The sequence below is a fragment of the Mustela nivalis genome, assembly GCF_964662115.1.
Source record: "Mustela nivalis genome assembly, chromosome: 9".
In the NCBI taxonomy this organism is placed as follows: domain Eukaryota; kingdom Metazoa; phylum Chordata; class Mammalia; order Carnivora; family Mustelidae; genus Mustela; species Mustela nivalis.
In genome coordinates, this window is record NC_139028.1 from 60,463,407 (window position 1) to 60,487,495 (window position 24,089).

Genomic DNA, 24,089 nt, shown 5'->3' on the forward strand with positions numbered 1-24,089 from the left:
CACCTTCTGCCACAGCGACTCTCGGGAGGCGAGCGACGAGCAGGCCGCCACAAACCAGCAGTTGCCCACTTGGCCCTGGTGCAGGTCGTGGGAGCTGATGCCGTCCACAAAGAGGCGGGGGTCCTCACAGATGTCCTGCGGAGAAGATAAGAGTGGACCTCACTGCCAGCGTGGAGACTGGCCCGCCTCCCCTTGCAGACCGGGGGCCCCAGTGTGGCCGGTCAGTTTCTCCGAATCCAGCTCCCCCCAGGTGTTGCCCAGAAGGCCCTTCTCCCTTCCCCTGGATGAAGAAGTCTGCCCTTCAGGGCCAGAGGTTCAAGGGTGAACAGATGCTGTGGAAGGGCTTGGGGGACTGGCTCCGGGGCACCCCCTTCTGCCTGCCCCCTGTGCTCTTCCCCAGCCAGCAAAGGGTCAATTCCCATCCTCCCCCAGCAGCAGCAGGCTGGCAGTGCCCACCCCAGCCCACCCTCAGGGGCCCCCATTCACACAGAGGGTGGGGGCCCCAGGCAGAAACAAACAGCAAACTCACAGAGAATGAATGAGTGGCAAGGGCAGGGGAGAAGCAGGGAGCTGACCACACTAGGTCCCAGGCCAGCACACCCTCAGGCTGTCTCACTGGACCCTCAACCCCATGGAGGAGCGTGGGGTTGTTATTCCAGTTTATGGCCAAGGAATGAAGGTTCAGAGAAGGGCAGTGACTTGTCAAGGACACACAGCAAGCAATGCCGAGCAGAGCTCCTAGAGGGTCTTTTGTGTAGCCAGTGTGGGTCCAATGGGCCAGGCAGAGACAGGGCTGGGCAGGAAGGCAGTGCCCTTCCCCTTTCCCAGTCCAGGTGTCTGCTTGGGGCATGCAGGTGCCTACCTGTGTCCTGAAGCATCTTTACTCCACAGAGCTGAGAGGAAGGGAGGGAATGCTCCCCAAGGTGGAGGTGGTAAACACTGAGACAGGCCTTCCATGCACCAGTCATCCTGCTGGCGCCATGACCCATCCTCACCATGATCCTGAGACGTGGGCACTATGCCCACAGTACAGATGAGCAAACCGAGGCCCAGAGAGGTTGAACAATATGCCCCACACATAGCTGGGCCTGGCTCCATCACAAAGAGCTACTGAGGTCCTACTACAGGCAGCCAGTAGAAGGCAGCAGTCAGGAAGACACATTTGCTGGCTGTGAAACTTCGGGCTGGTGCCTCAGCCTCTCTCAGCCTCCATTTCCTCACCTGTGCAAAGCAGGCATACCCCTGTAGGGCTGTGGCGATGCCACAAATCCCAGAAGCCGGGCATTCTACGGGGATAAGGGGAAAAGGGCTAGGGGTTCTCAATAAGGCGTATGGGACTCCTCTTGCCACCTCTGCCTGGGAAAACCAGTGTTTTGGGGGGCCAGATTGAAGGCCCTAACCCCCCTGAGGGCATGAACAGCTCCAGATGGGACTTCAGTGTGACCCAGAGCCAAGCTTTATGGTGACTTCCCCATAATATAGACTGTGGCATGCCACGGGTTGGAGTGATTCTGCCCCAGGTCATGAGAACCCAGTGAGGCTGGAAACTTGCAGAGCAGCTGTGCTATCAGGAAGCAAGGCAGGAAGAAGACAGCCTCCCTCCCCACAACCCTTCTTATCTTCTCTCCAGGGCCTGGCCCACAGGCCGACCAGCGCCCTGAGCCAGGGAGAGCCGTGACTTAGCACCCACCTCCCTGGAAGGGGGGCAGGGTGGGAACTGGGGGTGCTGCTTCGTACCTGGAGGACCCCAGCCACATGGCCACCATGGGAGGTGACCTCCTCGTACCCCTCCCCTTCATATCCTCCAGGCCAAGGCGCTGGAGAGACATGACTGGCCCGTGGTCCACAGAGGAGGATGCCGAGGCCCAGGAGCCAGTGACAGCCAAGGTCACACGGCAGTAAATGGGCCAATGGGACACAATGCAGGTGGGCTGGGCTCCCTGACGAGGTCTCCTCCCTACTGAGCAGGGACCTCCGGCTGACCCCTGGGGCAGGGCCAACCATCCCAGCCTGGCCCTAGCACCCAGAAAGGGGCTCTGGCTCCAGACCCTTCTCTGGTCCCTGAAGAGAGACTGAGCATAGGAGTCAGGAGTCTTGGCTCCCAGGCTCAGTGCTGTCCTAAGCCTCCACGGTGAAGCGGGGTACCTCCAGCCAGGCAGGGGGCCGAGAGGGGGTAGGGGTCTGGGGCGTCTTCCTACCACCCGCAGGCACAAGACTTGCTAGAGTGAGTTGAGGTCGGTGGTACCTGGACCCACCCCCGAGTCCAGTAGCCACCTGGGGATACCCCGCATGGACAATCACACGAACAGCTCCCGAGGAGTGGGCACCGGCTCTGTGCCCAGCATTGTGCCACACCACCCTGTGAGGCAGGTACCACTGGCCCCCCTGCTTCACAGATGAGGAAACCAAGGCACAGGGAGGTGAAGTCATTTGCCCAGTGCCACAGAGGAAGAGGTGAAGTGAGATTCAAATTCAGGCAGTCAGCACCACGGCCTCCGGGGGGCTAGGACTTATGACAAAAAGCCACCCTGCCTCCCTCACAATCCCGCACCTGTCCCCAGCACAGCTTGGGGCTTCCCACTATACAGCAATGAGACCAAGGGGTCAGAGGCAACCCAGACCCTCCCCTCCCCCGAGGGCCAGGATCTCAAGACCTGTGTTTATTCTTCCATCGCTCCTGGGCTATTGTGTAGGCACAGCCCACAGAGCTAGTCAGGGAAGTTCCCAGCCTGAAGGCCCATCCCCGGAGGAGGAAAAGACTGACTATGACCCTCCACGTGAGCCAGCAGCCATGACAGCAGGAAGCCAGAGAGAGATCAGAGGAGGCTGCCTGGAGGCAGTGACACCAACAGCAGGCTAGGAGAGGGACAGTGGGTAGGGAGGTCTCCAGAAAGAAACGGGGACTCCAAATTCCCCCCAAGATGGGATCCAGCCACAGTACTGAGACACATGCCACCTCTGACACCATGCTCCCGGGCTCCTGGCCACGTGTGGTCCCTTCTATCACTGTTCACACTCGGGGTCACCCCCACCCACACCAGCCTGCGAGCTCCGGGACAGGGCCCAGGCCCAACTCCACCCACTATACCAGTGTCAAGAGCAGGGCCTGGCAGGTTCTGCTGGGGCTGCAGGAAGGCTCCCCCGGAACAAGGGAGGGCAGAGTGGCACACAGGATTGGGCCCAACAGGCATCTTCAGGGAGCCCTGGACCAAGTCATCTCCCAGGGTTGGGAAGTGACAGCTCTAATGCTCCACAGACCTCTCTCTGGGGCACGGCCTTCTACATCAGCAGTCACCTCTCACCTCTCGGCCCCTCAGCCCGTCAGACCAGTTCCACCGGACACGGGGCATAGCCCAGAACTGTCTGCCTCCAGGGCACAACAAGAATTTCGGGTGTGCAGGCCCGGTGTACAAACAGGCACGCCCCGAGACAGCGGACCCAGGCATATTCGGCCCTCGTCTTCCACCCTCCTGCAGTCTAAGATCCAGGCAGGAGCCGACCCCATGACCCGGGACAGTAAGGCCCAAGGAAAAAGCAGTCCGTCTGCCTGGGACGGGGCAAAAAGGGCAGGTTCTAAGGAGGAGCGGCCATCCCACACTCCCCCTCCGCCCCCAGCAATCCGGTCCTGCAAGGCATGTTCCGTGGCATAAAGGGGCCTATATTCCAGCACAGCCAAGGAGTGGGGTCTTCTCCAGGTGCTGGTGTGATGAATGTGAGCCCAGGACTGGGGGCTGGGGACCACCAGGCCACTAGGGGGATGATTCTGGGGGGGGGGGCTCTAAAACTGCCATCTGTTTGTAGAACCCCTACTTGCTCCCTTCTTGGTTCCACCAAAGGACCTGCAAACTTATTTCCAGACAAGAGGAGAGGCAGAGTGCTGGATGAGGCAGGGGTACTCGCTTCCCACAGAGATGAAAAGGGACCCCCACAAAGGACCTGGGCCTGAGAGAGGAGGAAGGCCCTCACACGTCCACACCCTCAGGCTTCCCCCTGAGTCACAGGCCTCGATGACAGTCTCCTTCTCTTATCTCCCCGGCCAGGCCTGTGGGGGAGGCCAGCAGGCCTTTACCAAACTGGAAAGAACAAAGAAACAATGAACCCAGAGGAAGGACGAGGGTGTGGGCCCAAGGCAGGTGCCCTGGGTGGGGAATGAGGTGGATGAGGCCTGGCTCCACCCATAGAGTCCACAGGAGATGGGTCTTTCCAGGCAGGGCCAGCTCTCCATCCCCAACCAGGGATGGCAGGGAGCAGGTGGGCAAGAGAGGGACCCGGGGCCTCCGGCTCCCAGGTGTAACACCACAGATACGAGTCATCTCAACCCCCAGAAACCACGATCCGCAGGAGTTAGTCTCCCCATTTAGAGATGAAGCAACTGAGGCCAAGGGAGGGGAAGTGACTTATTCAAGGTCGCACCTGCCATGCCCCTCCTGGGAGGTGGGGCCAAGTTCATCTAGCTCAAAAACGAGCCTTCACATTCCATTTTGGAAGAATGCGAAGTGAAGTCCAGCAGGCCAGCAGGGAGAGAGCCTGTCTGAGATCCTCAAGAAGAGAGAGACCATGACACTGAGCAACTTAAAGAGAAGGGGGGAAAGTGGGGTGGGAGTGAAGAAGGCCTTCCCAGGGGCTATCCAGAAAGAGCCTTTCACTCTATTTATAAAGTCAGGTCACAGGCCGCAGGATGTAAGACTCCACAGAAACACAGCTGCCTTAGGACAAAGTTCCAACTCACTGGCCAAGGACCAAGAAGCTGGGAGTTAATGGTCACCCCACTGGGCTGGCCTCGCCTCATCCGCCTGGGGCAAGCCGGGCCTGACTTCCTGCTCCACCAACCAGCCGTCCTGACCGCCTGACCACAAGATAAGCCCCACACCACCTAGCAGGTGCTGCTTATACAACCACCATCACACCCTGGTCCACCCTGTCTCACCTCCTCATCCCCCCCCCAAAACTGTCCCTGGCCGTGAACTCCGCCTCCCAAAGCCAGAACCCATCCCCTACCACCAGCCCTGGGGTGCACTCAGATATCTCCCTGTCAACACCAACCACCACAAGCCCTCTGTCACCAGCCTCCACAGGCAGGGCAGGGAGGCTCTGCTCCTCCTCTGGCAGGAAAAGGAGCCCAGAGAGCGCAGGTGACTGCACCAGGATCACACAGCAGGGGGATGCTGAGCCCAGGCAGGCTGGCATCTCCTCCTCTCACCACACTGAGCCTAACCTTCCCCAGCCATGCCTCACCAGCCTCCTTCCAGAGAAACGGATCTAAAATGTCTGCGTGCTGGCCAGAGGGCAGGACAAGGGCAGCAAAGGGGTGGAGTGAGAGGAAGGCAGAGAGCTCTCAAGTGTCTCCCCCCCACACACACCCCTAAAACCTCACAAAGGCCCTTTGAGGCTAGCCTCCTTCCCCACCCACCAGACAAAGGACAGAGAGGAAGGCGTGGGCGTAGGGGGCCTGGGAGGCAGGAATCTTATGGCCAGGCCAGGAGGCTCCTGGGAGTTCCAGAGAACCAAGGTGTCAGGCAGAGGGCCAGGGCAGGCAGGACTCCTGGGTCCCGTCCCGGCTCAGTTACCGGCTCCCTGGGCAGTCAGGGCATGCGCCCTCCCCCACTGGCCTCAGTTCCTCTACCTCTCAAACACCCCAGTCCTAGAAAATACACAGGCTTTTTGAGCTGGAAGGGACTTGAGATCACAGACTAGGAGAGGAACACGAAACCTGAATCCCATTTTCCCAAAATGTGTAGGAGGTCGGAGGGAACTTCATAAAACACAAACCTGCCCCGTCACACCCTGCTGAAAGCCTTGTGCCCCCCACCCCCGGCCCCCAACCACCCTCCCGGGCTCCGGCTGCCCCAGGACACACCAGCCCCACCAACCACAGGACTCAGACTCCCTCTTCCCTGATGTTCCCGCCACGTCCCAAAAAAGCCGGAGAGTTCCAAGTCTCCCATATTTTCCACACGGTGCCTCCCCCTCCGATCCCGAGATGCCTCCTCTAACTATGGGGCAGGGAGCACAGCACAGCTCCCTGCACCAATGTCCCTCCTGTGTGACCAACTCAGTGCCAGCAGCTGCCTCCTCACCCAGGTCCCGGGGGCACCCACGCTCACATGCAGGGATTGGGGTTAAAGTCGACAAAACTGTGTCATGAGGCCAAACAGTTCTGTTCAACACTCTCTAGCCTCAGCGACCAAGGCTGGGCAGCAGCCAGACAGATGTCACAGATTCACCATTCTCCACAGTAATGGTGTTGCTGCCGGTGCCGGACACCGGGTTCGGTGCCACGCCTGCTCACAGGCCGTCTCTTGGGAGGCTCCCAACAACCCTTGAGGGCACTGTGACTTCTTACTGCTGTTATCAGTATCGATGAACCATCACCATAAATACTTTTCATTTGTGGCAAATGACCGTCTCAGAATCATGACGACAACAACCAGCAAATCGCTTACACTCGAATGTCACTCTCTGCTTTACTAGAGTAAAACATTTGCCTCCTTTTTAAGCCCCAAACCACCCTGAGTTTTATTTTGGGTGCCAGGGCACTCCTTTTGCCCTGTGAGGAAGCTGAGGCTCAGAGAGGGGGCGAGGTCCTGGCCAGGTGGCGGCGGCCCCAGGATGAGGGCGATGGCCCGGCTCCCTGTCCAGGCAAAAACCCACAGCAGGAAGGCCCTCTGTTTTCCCAGCCCCCCCCCCCGGGAGCCTCGGGGTGACCAGCCACCGGCCTATCCGCTGCACACTGGGCAGGTCTGGGCCGATTCGCCTCAGCTCCAGCTGTGGCCAGACACTGACCTTGGGCCGCTTCCACCTGACCGTGGGGCCCGGGGAGCCCTGATAGTACAGCGAATCATCGGTGGCCGGGAAGTTGGGGTCCTCGAAGAGCACCTTCCTCCGCAGACAGGCCCGCTTCAGGGCAGAATAGTTCTGGTCCTCGTAGGGCTTCACACACGAGAACATGGTGGCCGCTGCCCCAGCAGGGGGGGGCGACACAAGGCAGCAGAGAGTGAGGCGGGCACGTGGGTGGCTCCTGAGGTACCTGGGACAACAGGAGGGTGAGAAGATCATCACTTACTGAGGAGACTGGAGGACCTGCACCCATTGAGTCAGGGGAGCCTTGGGTAGTGGGCACCCTCCACCCTGTCGCTCAGGCCAGGAGCCAAGGCTCAGAGGCAGGGACAGACGCGGCTGCTACAAGCACGGCAGGGACAGGAACCGACTGACCAGACACCTCGTCCTGAATGCTCTCACTTCTGATGCTTGGAGGCAACGTCAGCCTCCAGGCCAACAGGCCACGGGCTCAATCCCAAGGTGTTCGGGGCTCCAGGGCTGCACCCGCCTGCTCCTTCCCTTGTCCCCAAATCCCCCTACACCTCCTAGGGAAGAGTCTGACTCCTGGCTAACCCAGCAGCTCCCTGGCTGCCTTCGCAGGCACAGGAGAGCAGGGCCACTGCCTCCAAACGCCCCTCCTCCAGACCCTCCCCACTTCATCTAAAGGTCCGTTTCTGCCCCGTGGGGAGGGCGCCCCCCTGTGGCCATCGCTCACATTCATTCCCCCGCCGGCCCTCCAGCACTGCCTCCTTCACCCTGCTTCTGGAATAAACATCTCCTCATGGCTCCTTAATCCTACTGACCTAACCTCCCCCGAGGCCCAGATCCCTCACTCTGTAGCCTCCCAGTCTCCTACGCCAGACTCTCCCTGATGACTTTGCAGACTTCACCGAGTCTCACTCCCGTACAGTCTCAGAACAGTCTCATCCGGGCCCAGAGAGGCAGCGGCCCTGGTTGACACTCCCCCATCCCTGCCCTTCCTCTCCCTCTGGTCCTGGGGCACTGCACCAAGCTGTGTTCTGCTCACCTCCCCAGCCTCATGACCCCATACTCAGCCTGGACCTCTCTTCGGGTCCCCCAACCCCAATGAGGGCCCTCGGCACCCACGGGCACCGATCCCACGCTGAACTCCTCATCTCCCTCCACCCCTCCCACGGATTCCCATCCCAGGAAGCAGAACCGCAGGTGCCCATTAGACCAGAGCCCCAAGACCAGGGTCGGCTTGGTTGGTTCCCCATGCACATGCAGCCTCTGCACAGAGCCCAGAACAGAAGGAGGCTGTTCCTGTCAGCCGCCTCCCTGCAGCCCCCTTGGGCTGGCAGCCGTGTGCTAACCCAACACAAGGGACATGGGCTGGATGTGGCCAGGCAAGGCCTGGGAGGAGGGTTCAGGCTGGGGAACAGCAGCCGGCCTGCTCCTGAGAGGCCCTGACTGCCAGATGTCAGACCCACAGCCCCGGTATCTCAGACTCCGTCTGGGCTGCTGGCAGAGCTCCACACCCCTGGGTCTGCTGGTCCTGGGGTCTGCCCAGGGCAGCAAACTACCACCCCGCTGGGCCATAGGCCCTGGCTTCCCAGCCCCAATGAGGAAAACCAAAGTGAGGCAGGCTGGCTCCTGGGGTGAACACAGGTTTGAGAGCAAGTCTGATGTGGGTACCCGTCCCAGCTGCACCTCTCACCTGTTGTATGGCCTTGAACAGGTCACTGAACCTCTCAGCCCCCATTTCCTCAGCTCCACAATAGGAACAACAACATGGCTTTAACTAAGTGGAAGATGTGTGATGATTAGCCCGAGGCTGAGAAAACTGCTTGGCAGGCCAGAGGGAGGAGAATGAGAAGAGGAAACAAACCACCTTTCACTACCAAGAGAGAAGCTCCATCCCTCTGGCACCTGCCAGCACACCAGCTGGCAAGAGGGCCGTGTGCAGTATTTGCAAACAGTGCTGGCCAAGTCTTTGATTGTTCCCATTTTTCAGAAAAGAAAACTGAGGCTAAGTGAAGGGAGGAGCCTTGGCGGCGTCCCATGGCAGAGTCTGGAATTGAACCCACATCCTTTGGTGCCTTCATCTTGGCCCAGTGATCCTGCGGCACAGAGAAAGGCCCAACGCCACACACCCTGACTGAGCCAGCCTCACGGGAAGGGAAAGGGGAGGGATCTGACGGGGAAGGGAGAAGTAGGAAGGGCGGAAGGTGAGATGGGTGGTCAGTATGGGATCCGGATGGACGGCAGGGAAATCAGAGGGTTTGAGGTCTCTGCCTGGCGAGTGCCAAGGACACACAGCAACCTCACCTTCTGCCCCACATCTATACCCAGCCTGCTCCGCTGCTGTGTGACCTCAGGCCATCCCTCGGCCAGGAAGGCCCAGAACCCGGCCCACACTCACCCAGCCTCCCAGTGTTAGAGGCCTGAGGGAAAGAGAAGAGGGGAGCCTCGAGAGAGCCAACCGCTGGCCTTCTGGCAAACAGCCAACCAGGAGAGTTATTAGCATCACAGTTTCCGGAAGGGCCTGCTCAGGAAGCAATTAAAGCTGCAAGAATTAGATCAAGGAAGCTGAGAGCAGGATCCCAGAAATCAGCTCCAGCAACTCCATGTTCAGAGCCCAGAGGGCCCAGAGCTGGGGAGCAAGCTGCCCGAGGTCACACAGTCAAGCTCCCGGGGAATAAGGGTTCTGGTGGCCTTCTAGACCACACCATGGTGAACGCTCCCAGAGAGGACAGAAAGGAGGTGGGGGAGGAGAGAGGAGAGCTTGGCTGGGCCCAGGCCAGGAGAACGGGGGCCAGGCCTGGCTGAAGGTCTGCCCCAGCTCGGCCATCTCACCAGCTGCACCCCTGCCAGCGAGGCTCCTGCTGGCCTACCGACGCCAGGTTCTTCTGGCCCCAGCCTTTGCACACACGGGTCCTCATGGCGACTGTCCTCCCACACCTTCTGAGGGCCCCAAGATCATCTCCCTTTCCACCCACTGGGTCAACAAACCCACGAGGTCAGAGTCGAGAGCCTCTGAGCTTTGCCCTCTCCCTGTGCAGACATGAGCATTGAAGGCCGTGGACAAACCAAGAGTCAGGAGAGTCGGCTCCCAAACCCAAGGGCTCTTCTCTCTGGGCCTGAGCTGGGAGAACGGCGCTTCTGGTCTCTGGACATCTTCATACAGTGCGCAAGCCGGCATTAACAGGAAAGCCCGAGCGTCCCCACTGCCTTCAGCCTGTCCTGTTCCCTCGGTGCCTGCCCACCGCACCCCACCCCTACCATTCATTCTGCATGCCAAGCTACAGCGCTAAGAGCTCCAGGCGGTTCACCTGTCACAGCTCAGCCCAAGGACCGCTCCCCTCCCCTCTCCCCCCCACAGTCCTGGAACCCCTGCGACACCCCCACATCGTCCTCTACCTGCACAGGACTCGTCCATCCCCCCAGCCCAGCACACCCAGTTCCTCTGTGTCCCCCAAGGGTCCAACAATGGGGGGCAGATAAAGTCAATTTATACTGAAAGAGCCAACACAGGTGATGGAGAAACCTCTTCTATGTGGCGGGGGCGGTGGGGGCGGGGGTGGCTCGAAGAGTGGCAGGGACCACCAAAGGTTTTAGCTTTCCATGTGGGAGCCACACCAGCCCTCAGGGCCCATGAAGGCAGGGCCTGCCCCCCTCCCGCCCACTCCCGCTGGCTGCATGCCAGCCCATCTCCACACCCCTGCTGTCCCCAGGGGCATCACGGCCACCACCCTGGCTCCCACTGCAGCAGCCAGCTCTTCTCCGGATCTTGACAGAGCACTGGCTTTAGTTCCCATCCCCAAGGGACTTCATGGTCTAGTGTGGCCAAAAGACACAAGGCAGCAGGGAACACGTCATTCAGAGATTCCGGCAAGAACGATGCCAGGAGGCCTTCACAGAGGCCAGGCCCCAGAAGCCGGCCATTCTTTAGGAGACAAAGGACACTCCAGACAGAGGGAACAGCTCAAGCCAAGTCTCAGTGGCAAGAAAGTGCAAGGTCACCCAGACCCAGCCTGGCATGGTGGGGCCTGCGGACCGAGCATGGGGCTGCTAAGTGGGCACAGAACAAGGGCCTGAGAGCCCTCACCAGGGAGCTCAGAGCAACCAGTCTGGAACAGGCCAGTCGGACCTGAGCTCCAATCCTGACTGCACCACCCAGTGCTGTGCATCTTCAGGCAAGGCGTGAATCCCTCTGAGCAGCTCTCTGTCAGCCCTACCTGATTGTAGCTTCTCAGGTGACTGGGAAAGAAAATGGCATCGGCCCAGGCCTGCCCTGCAAGACTCTGTCCTCACCTTGGAAATGGTGTAGCCCTGCCTCCAGGAGGCTGAAGCCTGGTCTGCTGTTCCTGGGCCAGCAGGAGGCGGTGTGGACCGCCCAGCTGCGCACCGGGTGGGGTAAGGGCTCCTCTTGCTGGTCACACTGAGCCAGCGGCAGGACAGGACAGGGCTGTCGGCAAGGGGACTTCCCTGCATGATGCAGTCACCACAGCCAGGGAAGGACAAGAGAGAGTCTCATCCCATTTTATAGATGAGAACATCGAGACAAGTGTCCAAAATCTGCAGCCCATTGGCTGGATCCCAAGCTTCCAGACTCCCTCTCACACCGGGGCTTCCCAAGACAGGGCCTCGGATTAAAACCTGAGCATGTACTCTGATGTGGCAGTAAAGACATCAGAAAGAAAGCTCTGTTGTCCCTGTGGGGCTCTCTCTAGGACTCCCTCCGAGAGTGAGCTCAGTTCCATCTAACGGGCCCTGGTCCACCCACTTGACAGGAGGAGAAGACCTCAGCAGACACCAGCGCCTGGCGGAAAGTGAAGGGTTTTTTCTGCTATTTTTACTTTATCACCAGTGGCTTTGGACTTGTGGATAGTAATAATGACTTTCCATTTAGTAGACACACAGTTTCCTTTAAGAAATATTAAGAAAATTGGTGCGCCTGGGTGGCTCAGTGGGTTGAGCCTCTGCCTTCAGCTCCGGTCATGGTCTCAGGGTCCTGGGGTCGAGCCCCACATAGGGCTCTCTGCTCAGCAGGGAGCCTGCTTCCCTTCTTCTCTCTCTCTCTCTCTGCCTGCCTCTCTGCCAACTTGTGATCTCTGTCTGTCAAATGAATGGGTAAAATCTTTAAAAAAAAAAAAAAGAAAGAAAGAAATATTAAGGAAAAAGGAAGTTGATTTAAAGAAAACTATGAACTTCACAGTGGTGTGGGGGGAGGTGGGAGGTTGGGACCCGGAGCCCTGGAGGGCAGGGGACAGTTGAGGAAAAAGGAGGGTTGGGGGGAGTCGCACTGCAGTTAACAAGACACATCACACAGCTCTAATAAACTTAGACAGTGTGGTACTGGGCACAGCAGAGACAAAGGACCAATGGAACAGAAGAGAACAGAATAAAGAGTCCAGAAAAAGGACCACAAGTAGGACACTTGATTTATGGCAAAGGAGACACCACAGTGCTCTGGGCCAAGGATGGTCTTCTCAATGAATGATGCTGCATCGACTGGGTTATCCAGGTGGGAAAAGATTCATCTTAACCCTTGCCTCCCACTCTACACAAAAAACAATTCCACATAGATTTCAAAACTAACCAAAAGGATAAACGATAAAGCTTCTTGAAGAAAACATGAGAAAAAGAGCATGCCCATCTGGCCAAAGAAGAAGAAAAAACCCTCGACTTCACGAGTCATCAAAGAAATGCGAGTTAAAACCACCACAAGAGGGGTGCCTAGCGGGCTCAGCTGGTAGAGCACGGGACACTTGATCTCAGGGTCATGTGTTCAAGCCCCATAAGGGCATGGAGCCTACCTAAAAAAATAATAAAATAAAATGCCGAGAAGACACCACTCCACCCTCACCAGAATGGCTACAGTGAAAACCACACACACACAAGCTCTCCTTCGTGTACAGCTCTTCAGCACTGGTGGTAGAAGGTCTACACTGGTAAAACCACTTTGCCCAACCATCTGACCATATGTATTAAAGCTGAACAAATGCATAGTTAGCAGTTCTACTCCTCAGTATATACCGAACAGAAATGCACGCACACGAGGCACCTGGGTTAAGCGTCTGCTTTCAGCTCAGGTCATGATCCCGGGGTCCTGGGATTGAGCCCTCTAATGAGGGGCTCATCAGGCTTCCCATCCAGCGGGGAGTCTGGTTCTCCCTCTCCCACTGCACAACCCCCACCCCAGCTCATGCCCTCTTTCTCTCTCTCTCACTCTAGCTCAAACAAATAAATAAAATCTTTAAAAAAAAAAAAAAAAGAAGAACAACAACAACAACAAAAAGAAAGAAAAGAAATGCATGCATATATTCACCAGAAAACATGTACAAGAACGTTTACCACAGGAGTGTTTGTCAAAGCTGAAAATTGGAAAAAAATACCCAATGTCCACCAATAAAAGACAGGATAAAGACGGTGTCACAGCAAAATAGTGCCCGGCAACAAAAATGAGTGAATTACTGCTGCACACAGGGCCCCAGGTGGGCCTTACCAGGGTGACAGTCAAGAGAAGGAATACTGCTGCCCCATTCGCATAAAACTGAAAAGCAGGCATAACCCATTTGTGGTAAATACAAGGCAGGAAGGTGGCTGGCATTGGCAGCACTGACTGCCAGGGCCCGAGGGGCCTTCTGGAGATCTGAGAATCCAGCTTCTGGTGGTGGGTAGAGGCTGCCAGGCTGTGCTCACGCTGCTGGATGCCTGTGGTTTATGCGCTGTTCCACACGGCAGTCATGCTGTTCCACACAGCAGTTACACTTTCATAAATGTTCAACCAAACAGCCAGCACGATGGCACTGGAAAGAAGGGCTGGCTGAATCGAGTGCTCCCGATCCTGCCAGTTCTGGGCCCCTTTCAAGCCAGACACTCCGTATCTGGAGGGTCCTGCCTGCCACCCACAGTGGGCCGAGCAGGGTGAAGAGCAGGGAGGGAGCCCCAATCCTGGCCTGGCCTTGGGACATACAGGCTGTGTGACCTTCTGCAGGCCTCATCCTCCTCCTTCCAGAATGTTGTGGATTTGACACCAGGAGTGCTCTCACCCAAAAGAGGGTCCCACAAGGTGAGGGCAGCACCCCCATACCCCAACCTGGGCACACGCCTCTAGGGTATCCTCTCTGAGAAGGGGGTGCAGCCAGGAACCCCAGGAGATATCCCTGTTGCTCAGGGCAAGGAGCTGGGCTGACCCAGAGTGGCAGCGGCGCGTAGGGAGGAGGTCATAGGCGAGGCTCACCGGAGCCTAGCACTGGTGCCCAACGCCAGCCAGGGACCGGGCTCCTTCTGAGGTGACAGAGAAGTGAGAAGGGTCTGAGCAGGTGAAGGACTAGAGACTCAACTGGCTGCCACATGGAGAATGCACTAGCAAAGTATGAGGCTAGAGCAGAAAAACCAGACAGCAGGCCACGGGACTTGAAATGACAGACTCCTGTGTAAACAGAGAGAAGGCAGCATCTAGAGCTTCATGAGAGGGAGACAACTCTCCTTGGTGAGAAGCCGGCTGTGGACGTGAAAGGGAGAACTTGGGAAGGCCTGCTGGGGGTCCTCCCCTCTGAGCTGGGATTCCCCACATGCCATCGTGTAGGTACCCATCGTGCAGCACGGGCCCGGCACAGAGGATGTCATCCAGTGCCAGCCGAAGGAGCCAGGGATGCCCCACACCCACAGCCCAGCCACCAGAGCCCCCCATCTCCCCTCCTCGGCCTCCCACTACACCCCACTCCAAGCCACAGGGCCCCCTCCTTCGCCGCATGGTCAAGGGCAGGCTGCACAGCTGCGTCTCATAATTCAGGGGACACAGACAATGCCAATGTGCAGATCTGTGCTGACAGCCGTTCTGGGCTGGCCCTGAGCTGACAAGGAGGGTCAGAGCCTCACCGCTGTCTCAGGGGAGGCAAGGACAGACAGACATGACACAAACCATGAACTAAGCCAGACACTCAGCAGTCAGCACTGCCAGGGGGAAGGCATGATGTAGGCAAGTTTACAGGGATGGGAAGAACAGCGGTATCTCTTCGAGATGGAACCAGAGCAAACCAGAGCAGGGCTTGAAGACCAGGCCAGACTGGCAGGGGGCGGGCGAGCAGGACCCACTCAGTCCAGGTGGAGGGAAGGCAGGGGAGTGTGGAGGGAGAACTAAAAGTCCCCAGTTGTAGAGCAGGGTTGGGGGGGTGAGAAAAGCTGGCAGGACCAGCTCTGCTGGGCTGGGGCGCCAGGATGCCAGGCTTGGGCTCCTACTGAGGGCACAGGGTAGCCAAGGAGGGGCAGAGGAGGGAGACAGAGGGGTGGGTTCTGAGGAAAGGGGCTGGGGCCGTGGCCCAGGCAGGGACAGGCCAGATGCCAGGGAGGGCCCTGGAAAGGGAGAGCCCCAGAGTTTGGTGACTGCCTGCTTGTCTGCGTGGCTTTGGCTCTGTCCATGTATGCCCCCACTTTTCTCCCGCAGCCCACTCCCACTCTCCTCTTGCCCCCCCCAGCTATCACTAGCCAGCTCGAGGTGTATCTCTGGGCTACCGTGGGTCCACTCTGGTCTCCTGTGTGTACTGGGTGCTGAGGAAAACATGGTGGGTGGGGGAGGGAAAGTACATGAGGAGGGAGAGCTGGGCCACAGTTCACGATCCGGTTCACAATCTGGTTCACGCTCCAGGTCACACTCCGGGCTCCAGCAGCAGCACCAGGGGGCCGGGCCCAGTGAGTCATTCCAGCCAACGCGCCAGGCGGCCTGGCACCAAGGCTGGGAAATCCTGTCTTTCTTCTCCACTCCCCTCCCCCACCGTTCCTGTGTCCAATCCCGTCCCCACCCAGCTGCAGGGATCTTATGGAACACAGACACCCAAGCAAGTCACCCAATGCTTGCAGCTGTGGACGGCCTGGAGAGAGCAGGGCCAGGCACGTGTGGGGCACAGGCCTCTCTCTGGTGCTAGGGCGATGAGGAACCCCCAGCAGGGCCCATGAGGGAAGAGCCAGCTTTGGGCTGGCTCTCTGTGTGGTCCCAGCTTTGTCCGAGGCCTCTGCCCCACAGCGAGTTATTCCTCGCTGGGCCTTGGGTCCCCCCACAGGATGTCGTGAGGAGGCTGGGAATCTCGGCCAGCAGGCATAGCTGGGAGAGATACCTCCAAAAGGAGCATTCCAGCCTGGGCTCTGCTGGGCCGAGGGCAGGGACAGGAAGAAGCTGGGACGGAGGAAGAAGCCACACTTACGCAGGCAGGGGCTCTCCTGGGCAGGGGATGGGCTCCGGGCAGGGCAAGCGGCGAGCTCACCTGGTGTGGGCCCTGAAGGTCACGCATCCCAAGACACCCAGGGCAGCTGGTCACCCTACACTGGAGCTCCAGACCCCAAACCACCTCCTGTGAGAAGGTGCTGGAGGGAGGGGCAGATGCAGCAGAGCCCACCCTCCCTTCCCCTCAACCCCCCCACCCCTCGCCAGGGGCTGCTTCCTGTCCGATTTGGGTGGGGGTGATGCTGGGAGGCTCTGCTCACAGGTACTGCTCACTCCCCACAAGGGAAACACCCTGACAAAGTGAGACCCCAGCAGGTTACTGAAGCCACCCCGGCTCCACTGTGCTGTGTGACCGCAGGCAAGCCCCTACCCTCTCCGGTCTACAGGTTCTCCCTACTGAATGGTTGGGGAAGAGGACACTTCCTGCTTTTTTCAATATGCTGCGTTTGTCACCATGACAGCCTCTTTTCCTGCTTCCAGAACAGGCAGTCTGCTTCTAGCACCGTGTCCTCCAAGATGATTCAAGCTGGAAACCTGCTGGGCTGATACCCATTTCTCAGACAGGGAAACTGATGCTCAATTCCTAGCTGGAGCTCCTGCACAACCTCTGTACTATTTTCATTGCAGATGAAGTCGAGGGGCTCGGGAAGAGATGCGCTGGGGACCAAGCCAGGAGCCTGTCTCCTGTCAGAGCTCTGCTCTGCCTGACCCTTCACCCTTCCCTCAAGCAAAGACAGGGATGCCCTGCCCAACAGCCCCTGGGAGTTCACCTTCCAACCTTTTCTCACACCTGCCCCATGCCTGGTCAAGGGGCAGAGGAGTCGGTGGGGGTGGGGGGCTCTGCCAGGAGGTCAGCCCGGTGGAGGAGAGACACAATGCCGCTGGTACCAAGCCGGGAGATCTGTTCTAAAAGGGCATGGATTCAGGCAGACAGGGCATGAAAGGCTCACAGAGGAGGAGGCATCTAAGTGGGATCTCAAGTGGGAGCTGTGATTTCAAGAGGTGGAAATGGAAAGTTAGGAAGAGGATGGAACATTCTGGAAGGAAGAAACCATTTAGGCAAGGCTGGAGGATGGGGTGCAGAGGAGAGGAAGAGGGAAGAGGGGGCTAGCAGAGGAACACTGCCACAGCCAAGTTACAACAGTTCGAAAGCCAGGCTGAGCCCTCGGGAGTGTGCGGTGAGACGAGCCCAGCTCCTGCATGGCTCACAGCAAGGCGGGACCACGGGAAGGCCATGACGCCGGCAGACAGACCAGACTATAGAAAACAGCTGCTGAGACAAACGCAGGGCCCATAGGGCCATGGCCTTGGCTGTGAGGACAATATGGAGACCCACACTGTGGCGGGATCTGCAGCACGCAGGCCACTCTGGCTGAGACTGTTCATGGGGCAGTAGGAAGCCCATGCCACCTTCTAGGATGGCAACTGCGTCCCCGGGGGGAGGTGGTTGTCAGCACCCACAGCATCCGTGGATGGCTCGGCACCAGGTCACGTGCCCGCCCATGGCAACCTCCAATGCCCAGGCCGAGGACCAATCAGAGCCTTCAAATGTCCCCTCCACATCCTTACCCTCGTCCTCAGGTGAGGAGACAGTTACCCTTTTTGTGCCTCAGAGTTCTCGTCTATAAAACGAAGGTCTTCTGCTCTCCTGGACCAGTTCCCAAAACACCTCTACTCCAGGCAGGACTTAGCCTCACTGGCCTTACTGTACTCATCTGCAAAATGGGGCTCCTACCAGGCCCCGGCCCTCACGGGGTGATGGTGGGGATCAGGAGACCCTGAACAGCATTGGGTTTGTTGAATGAATGTCTGCAATGAGCTGTACACCATTCTGAAAGGCCTAACCTGTCGGGAGCAGGACAGGGTCTGATCACTGGGGCAACCCGTGGGGACAGGCCAACATGTTCCCCTCTTCCAAACAGCCCTGAACTCTGGCTGCCATGGTCTCAGGCTGGGCACTAGGGCCAGATGTGTAGCAGCCCCAGGCCCAGCCCACAAAAGCTCCTGGGCTGTTGGCGGGGGAGGGGGACTGACACAGGGTGACTGCCTGGGGGAAGCCAGTGGGTGCCATGGACACCCAGGAGGGGATCTCTCAGAATGGCCTGCAATGAGCCTGTGTGGCAGGCTCACTAATGCCAACCCCCCCGCCCCATATCAGTGTCCTAACTGCTGGAACCGGAGAATGTTCCCTTATACAGCAAAACAGACTTTGCAGATGTGATTAAGGGTCTTGAGTTGTGGAGATCATCCTGGTATATCCAGGTGGGCCCTCAATGTGATCACAGGTGTCCTTATACAAAGGAGGTAGAGGGAGATGTGACCCCAGAAGAGGACCAGAAACTGGAAGAGACAAGGAACAGTCACCCACAGAGCCTCCAGAAGGATCTGGCAACACCATTTTAGTCCCCTAAGACAACTCAGACTGCTGACCTCCAAAACTCTAAGAGAATAAACTGGGTGTTGTTTTAAGCCACAGCGTTCACTGTTACAGCAGCAAGAGGAAACGAATACTGATCCTGGAGAAGACGTGGGTAGTCATGCGTGTGGCCTCACACCTCTTTCCCGCTCAAGGGAGTGAGTGCACAGCTTGCAAGGGAGGGTGAAGTTCTTACGCCCTGAACTGTTTCAACGTAAAACAAAGTCACCCCAGACTTCAGTGTCGCAGTTCCTACTGCTGGTCACAAACCACTCAGGGCGTGCCACACTCTGACCAGAATAAGTCGCCCAGTGTCAGGCAGCACCCAGTGGCAGGAGGGCTCTGTTGGCACAGCGCAAGGCCCTGTGGCCATCCCTGAACACAGCCATTGAGGGAAGGTGAGCACAGGCTTCATCTGTTCTGGCCGCTAGCCCCTTCTCCCGCAAGCCACGTGCCTCGCTGTGGCAGAAAGCCACCCCAGCCCCAGCCACTGGCACCCTCATATCCCAGGGCAGGTACAATGGGGAGCAGTAACTCAGGCCGGACAGCAAGCAAATGCTCACATTCCACTAGCTTCCTGTGTCCGAGCCTAAGGGCCGCCTTACTGGATTAGAATCCTAAAGGGACTTAGCCCATGTTGCCTTTAGTAAGCAGGAAAAAGCAGGGCCTAAGGCCAAGGGAAGCCGGCAGCCTGACCCAGCCTGGCCTAACCAAATGCAATCCTGGAGTGTCACCATCAACTCAGGGAGGACAAGGGGCAGAAGAGCTCCCTGGGGGATTTGAGGGCTGGAGGGAAGGAGCCCATATTCTCACTTGAGAATATGGGAGCAGGGGAGGGAGGTGCGAAGACTAGCTGCAGATGAAAAGATTCCCCATCTGGACAGACAGACTCTCCATCTGTCTGTGCAGCCCCAAGTGGGAAGCTGGAGAGCTGCTCTCAGTGGCTAGGGTAGCCCAAGGCCTGCTGCTGAGAGCTTTTTGTATGACTCTTCGGGGACAGAAGACTTTGGGAGGCCCAGGGACTTGGTTGGGTAGACAGACACAGGGCTTCTGAGCCCCTCATAGCTCTCCTCACTCCATGAAGGGGGGAGGGGCAGGGGCACTTCTACTTCCAAGGGAGAAAACCCTTTTCTTATTACCCTTCTCCCAAAGTTGGCCCCTCTTTACTGTGGACGGTATCCCTCAGGGAAGTAGGCACTAAGTGATAGCAACAGTTAATTACAGTTGACCTTGAACAACAGTGGGGGCTGGGGTAGGCATTAGGGGTACCGATCCCCCCAGTCAAAAATCTACATATAACTTTTGATTCCCCCCAAAACTTTACTAACAGCCTACTGTTAACCAAAGCCTTACCAATAGCATAAACAGCTGATTAACACATATCTTGTTTGTCTGTAATCTTACAATAAACTAAGCTACAGAAAAGGGAATGTTATTAAGAAAATCATAGGGAGGAGAAAACACATTTACAGTACTGTATTATAAAAAAATCCACATACAAGTGGACCCATGCAGTTCAAACCTATGTTGTTCAAGGATCAACTGTACTATTAATTATAATGGCTATCAAACACCAGTTTGCATACATACTTCAAGTGACACCATCTACCTTCATCACCACCGTCCTGAATCCCTATCATTAGGAAGCATTTATCCCTGGACACAGGCAAGGGCAGAGCCAGTCTCAGAGAAGCCCGCACACAAGGCCAGGCCCTACAGGTAGGAGGTGGTGGAAAGAGGCTTTGAGGTGCCCTCGAGGGCTCCGAGAAGGCATCCTGTTCAGGGACCAGAGCTTCAGGGCTGTCCCGAAAGCCTGTGGGGGAAGGCAGAAGCAGCCCAAGGCCTGGAAGCAGGGTACTGAATGTTACCCCAAGAGCCCACAGTCTTCCCACAGCCAACTTCCATCTCACTGACTTCCCCCAGTGGCGGCCCCATCTCAAAAGGGGCTCTCGACCCACACTCCCTCTGCACGGGGGTCCCTGTGCAGCCCTGGTGCATCCTCTCATTCGCAGCACCCCTGCAAGGGGAATCTCTATCAGAACCCCTTCTCCAGGCCAAACATAGCCCTGGGTGGGGGGCTGGGCAGAGGAGAGGCAGGGGAGTGGGGAGGGGGCCTCTGCCTGCTGAGTCCTCCTCCTCGCTGGCCCCCACAGTAACTCAACCATCACAAAGCCGAAGATGGGGGACAATTCTCAGATGCACATCAGACCATTTAACGACCACCCCCCCACCCACCCAGGCCTTCTCCCTGGACCTGCAGTGCCCCGCCCTTTCTCTTCTGCTTGGTGAACTTTTCAGCCTTTGAGAACCAGCACCACTGTATCTTCAGGGTAGTCTCCGCCAGCTCCTAGGCAGGTTCCTGCCCTGGGGTTGACCCACATGCCCCACCAGTCGAAGGGAGGCTCACTTGGCAATGACCCCACCTTACTATCCTGGCACCCAGCTCTGGTCTGACCTTAAGCAGGCGCAGCTGGGTCCACCCGACCCAACCCAGTCTCCTCAGCCAGGAGCAGCAGCCAGGCCTCCCCACCCCTACTCCAGGACTCTGGGGACCAGAGCAGGGACCAGGACCAAAAGATCCTGAGAGGTCTCAATCCTTTCAGGAAAACACAGTGGTTTCCCTCACAAGGCCTCACACTGAGGGTGGGCTGAGCCCTACTCTCAAACCCCTCTCTTCCAGGAAGCCTACCCAAACCACCCACCCCAGGATATTAGGAATACTTGGCCTCAGCACTTCACTCTCCAACGCTAGTACAGGAAGAAGATTCTGACTTGAGAGCCAAGCTGACCCACCTTCAAATTCTGGCTTAGGAGCCCTGAGAAACAAGGTGGCTCACTGCCCCCTCGACCCTACCCTCCTCATCCCAGTGAGGGCCCCGGGGCTGAATCCCTCCAGGAAGTGAAACCTGGACAGACTTGGCACCTGTTCATGATCTGCTGTCCTACTTCAGCTGTGGACCCCAGGCAGGTCTCCCCAGGTCCCCAACTCTCAGGGGTAGGAGCAGGATCAGAGAAGCCCAAGATCCATTCTCTCCCAGATCTCCCCTCCTCCCCCGGCCCCCTCTTGACACATCCAAGCCCAGCAGCCCAGAAAGAAAGGCCGCCATCCAACCTGGCAGGAGGGTCGGGAAGGGAACTGGCCTTGGCCCTGCCCTTTCCCAAGCTTCCAGCGCCGGGGCTGGGGGAATATCCAGGTGGGGTTGCGGAACTGAACCCACGGAGGAAGGCTGGGAAAAGAACAGGAAAGGGTAATTGTGAGGAAGAGAAGCGACAGTCAAGTCGGGAAGGGTTAAACCTCAGCGCGTCGGAACTAAGAATCTGGCTACGGAGCACCCACCGAGGAGGAGGTAAAAGAGGCCCCCGGCCGCGAGGTGGGGATGGCGGTGGGCAGGAGCCCTGGGGGCGGGGGAGGCTCGTGGAAACCCCCCGCCCCCGCCTGGGGCCTCAAGGCCCGCGCTCACCTCTTCCTCCCCTGCCTGCGGGATGCACACCCTCACACCGATTCGTGCTCATCGGGCACGCACCGGCCGGCGCTGCACCCGCACACACACCTCCGAAACACACACGAACACGCGCGCTCGCACACGCCTCCCTCAGCGCAGCGCCTCCTACCTGCCGCGCCGCCGCCGCTCGGGCAGGACTCGGACGGTGGGCGCCGCGCGAGCACGGGAAGCCGGACTGCACGGGCCTCCCGCTCCGGCCGGGGATCCCTCCGGTGCTGGCCTGGGGCGGGGGCTCGAGCTCGGACTCCCCGACCGCGGCCCGCCCCGCCCCGCGGCCTCCGCCCATTTGGGGACAGAGGCGTGGTCTCCAGCGGAGCGGGCGGGCCAGGATTGCTGCGCAGGCGAACTGGCGCCTTGCCGCGGGGCGAAGCGGCGGGGAAGTGGCCGCCGAGTTCCCGCTCCGGGATTGGAGGGGGACTCTGGGCCAGCGCGGCTGGCTTGTTCAGGTCCCCGCTCTCCCTCCCTCCCAATTTCGCACTGTCAGCCGTTGTGTATCTCTGGGAGCCCCCCACCCCAGGGCCGAGCCCAGGTGTGCCCGAGGGTTGTTTGCCAGTTCCGCGGAAGACTTGCAGGCCGGCCGAGCTTAGGGCATGCATCTTGTAGACAGCCATGCCAGGGCTCAAACAGAGGGCTGGGAAATGAGGAACTTGAAGGGGCGCGTGCCCCTCTCTTCCCCATCTCCAAGGTTCCGGACAAGGAGGAGGAATCTAGAGCCCCGGAAGGCACACCCTGATGCGGAGAGCTGGCCCCAAGCGCACAGTGTGCCTTTACGCGTGCTGTAAGAGGACTGCAGCAGGAGCGGCATGTTTCTGGAGTAAGGTTGAGAAGGTCTGTGAAATGCCCAACCGCGGCACACAGTAGGGGCGCAGGGCTCCGGGTAGACCTGCCAGCCTGATCTGTGCCAGCCCACTTTGCAGATGGAGAAACTCCGGCCCACTCACCGGGGTTCTCAGTTTCGGTTAATTATCTCATCAACGTCTCTGGCACTCGGACTGTCCGGCCACCACAGCACCATCTCTGTCCCAAGCCTCCTAGATATTTCTCCCCGGAATGCAGCTCCAGCCCCGCCTCCTCTGCCCCCCTACCTACTCCCCACCTCCGTGCCGTCCCTGTCCATGCAAGGGAACTTCCAAAGATGCAGCCATGATGACAGGCCACCCTCAGAATATTGTTTCAAAACAGCTTCTGTGACTGACTTCCCCACTCACACCCCATTGCTCGGCCTGTGTCCTGGCTGCCGCCTCCCCAGACCCTCAGGGCTCCGCTCGAGGCCGCCGCCTCCCCGACCCTTAGACCTTGTTTATGCAGCGCGGCAGCGGTCTGAGACGCTCTTCCTTCCCTCTCCAGGAGGAAAGTGCTGATAATCAGGCCCCCAGAGCCAGGGCCTCCATCACCAAGCCCCACCCCCACCTCCTCACTCTGAAGCCCCACCCCCCCTTCTTCGGCGTTCCCACCCAGTTGTTTGTGCTTCCTCCCTGACCTCTCGAAGCCTCTCTTATAATACGTGTTGGAGCCTCGACTCCCTGGGAGGTTGAGGCTGATTCTGGAGAAGATAGTAATACTAGGGGAAGCCAGGCCAGCCGGCTCCAGTGCTCACTCTGCCCATCCCTGGCTGCATGATCCAGGCAAGTCCTCTGTCCCCTTTCCTGCCTGTAAACTGGGCTTCTTGGGGAAATGTGTGATGGTCCCCTCCAGGCAAATCGTCAGGCCCCTATTGCCAGTCATGCACGGTGCCCAGTCATGTCTGAGAAAACATTCGCCTCAGTCTGCAAAACAGTGAATGTTGGGTCCCCTTGTGTTTTCAGAGCGTTGGAACCACCATGAAGTGTCATGTGTTGATCCAAGCTTGAGCTCGGAAGTCACTGCCTGGGCTCCCATCGGTGGTAGGACCCAGGCCCAGTCACCCATCTTTCTGCTTCTGTCACCTCCCTACAGAAACAATCTGGTAGCCTTCATATCACAGGGGATGCAACATTCCTGTGAAGCCCCTAGAAGGGGCCCTGGCTCAGAGTGCTCGGCACAGTAGAGCTGATGCTATGTTCATCTGATCCAACCCCCTCATTCTGGGAAGACACTGGGTCCTGAGAAGCAGAGATATGTACACATGATTAGTTAGAAGCCTAGGCATTCCAGAAAGTCAGAACTGCAAGGGCCCACTCTGAGC

At 58.3% G+C, this 24,089-nt stretch overlaps 1 protein-coding gene across 5 annotated transcripts in view; it reads right to left on the reverse strand.

The window, feature by feature from the left end:
* CAPN5 (calpain 5) overlaps window positions 1-23,346 on the reverse strand; it is a 52,858-nt gene extending 29,512 nt beyond the window's left edge. The window contains exons 1-3 of one of the 5 annotated variants that reach the window (XM_082749546.1): window positions 23,221-23,346; window positions 6,784-7,027; window positions 4-135 (exon numbers count right to left, since the gene is read on the reverse strand). In XM_082749546.1, the coding sequence (XP_082605672.1) occupies window positions 4-135; window positions 6,784-6,948 (297 nt within the window). In that variant the 5' untranslated portion in view covers window positions 6,949-7,027; window positions 23,221-23,346. Of the gene's footprint in view, window positions 1-3; window positions 136-6,783; window positions 7,028-21,883; window positions 21,980-22,034; window positions 22,198-22,866 lie in introns of those variants that run through there. The other 4 variants (XM_082749548.1, XM_082749549.1, XM_082749545.1 and 1 more) reach the window with 4 other exon arrangements.
* Between the last annotated feature and the right edge of the window lie 743 nt (window positions 23,347-24,089).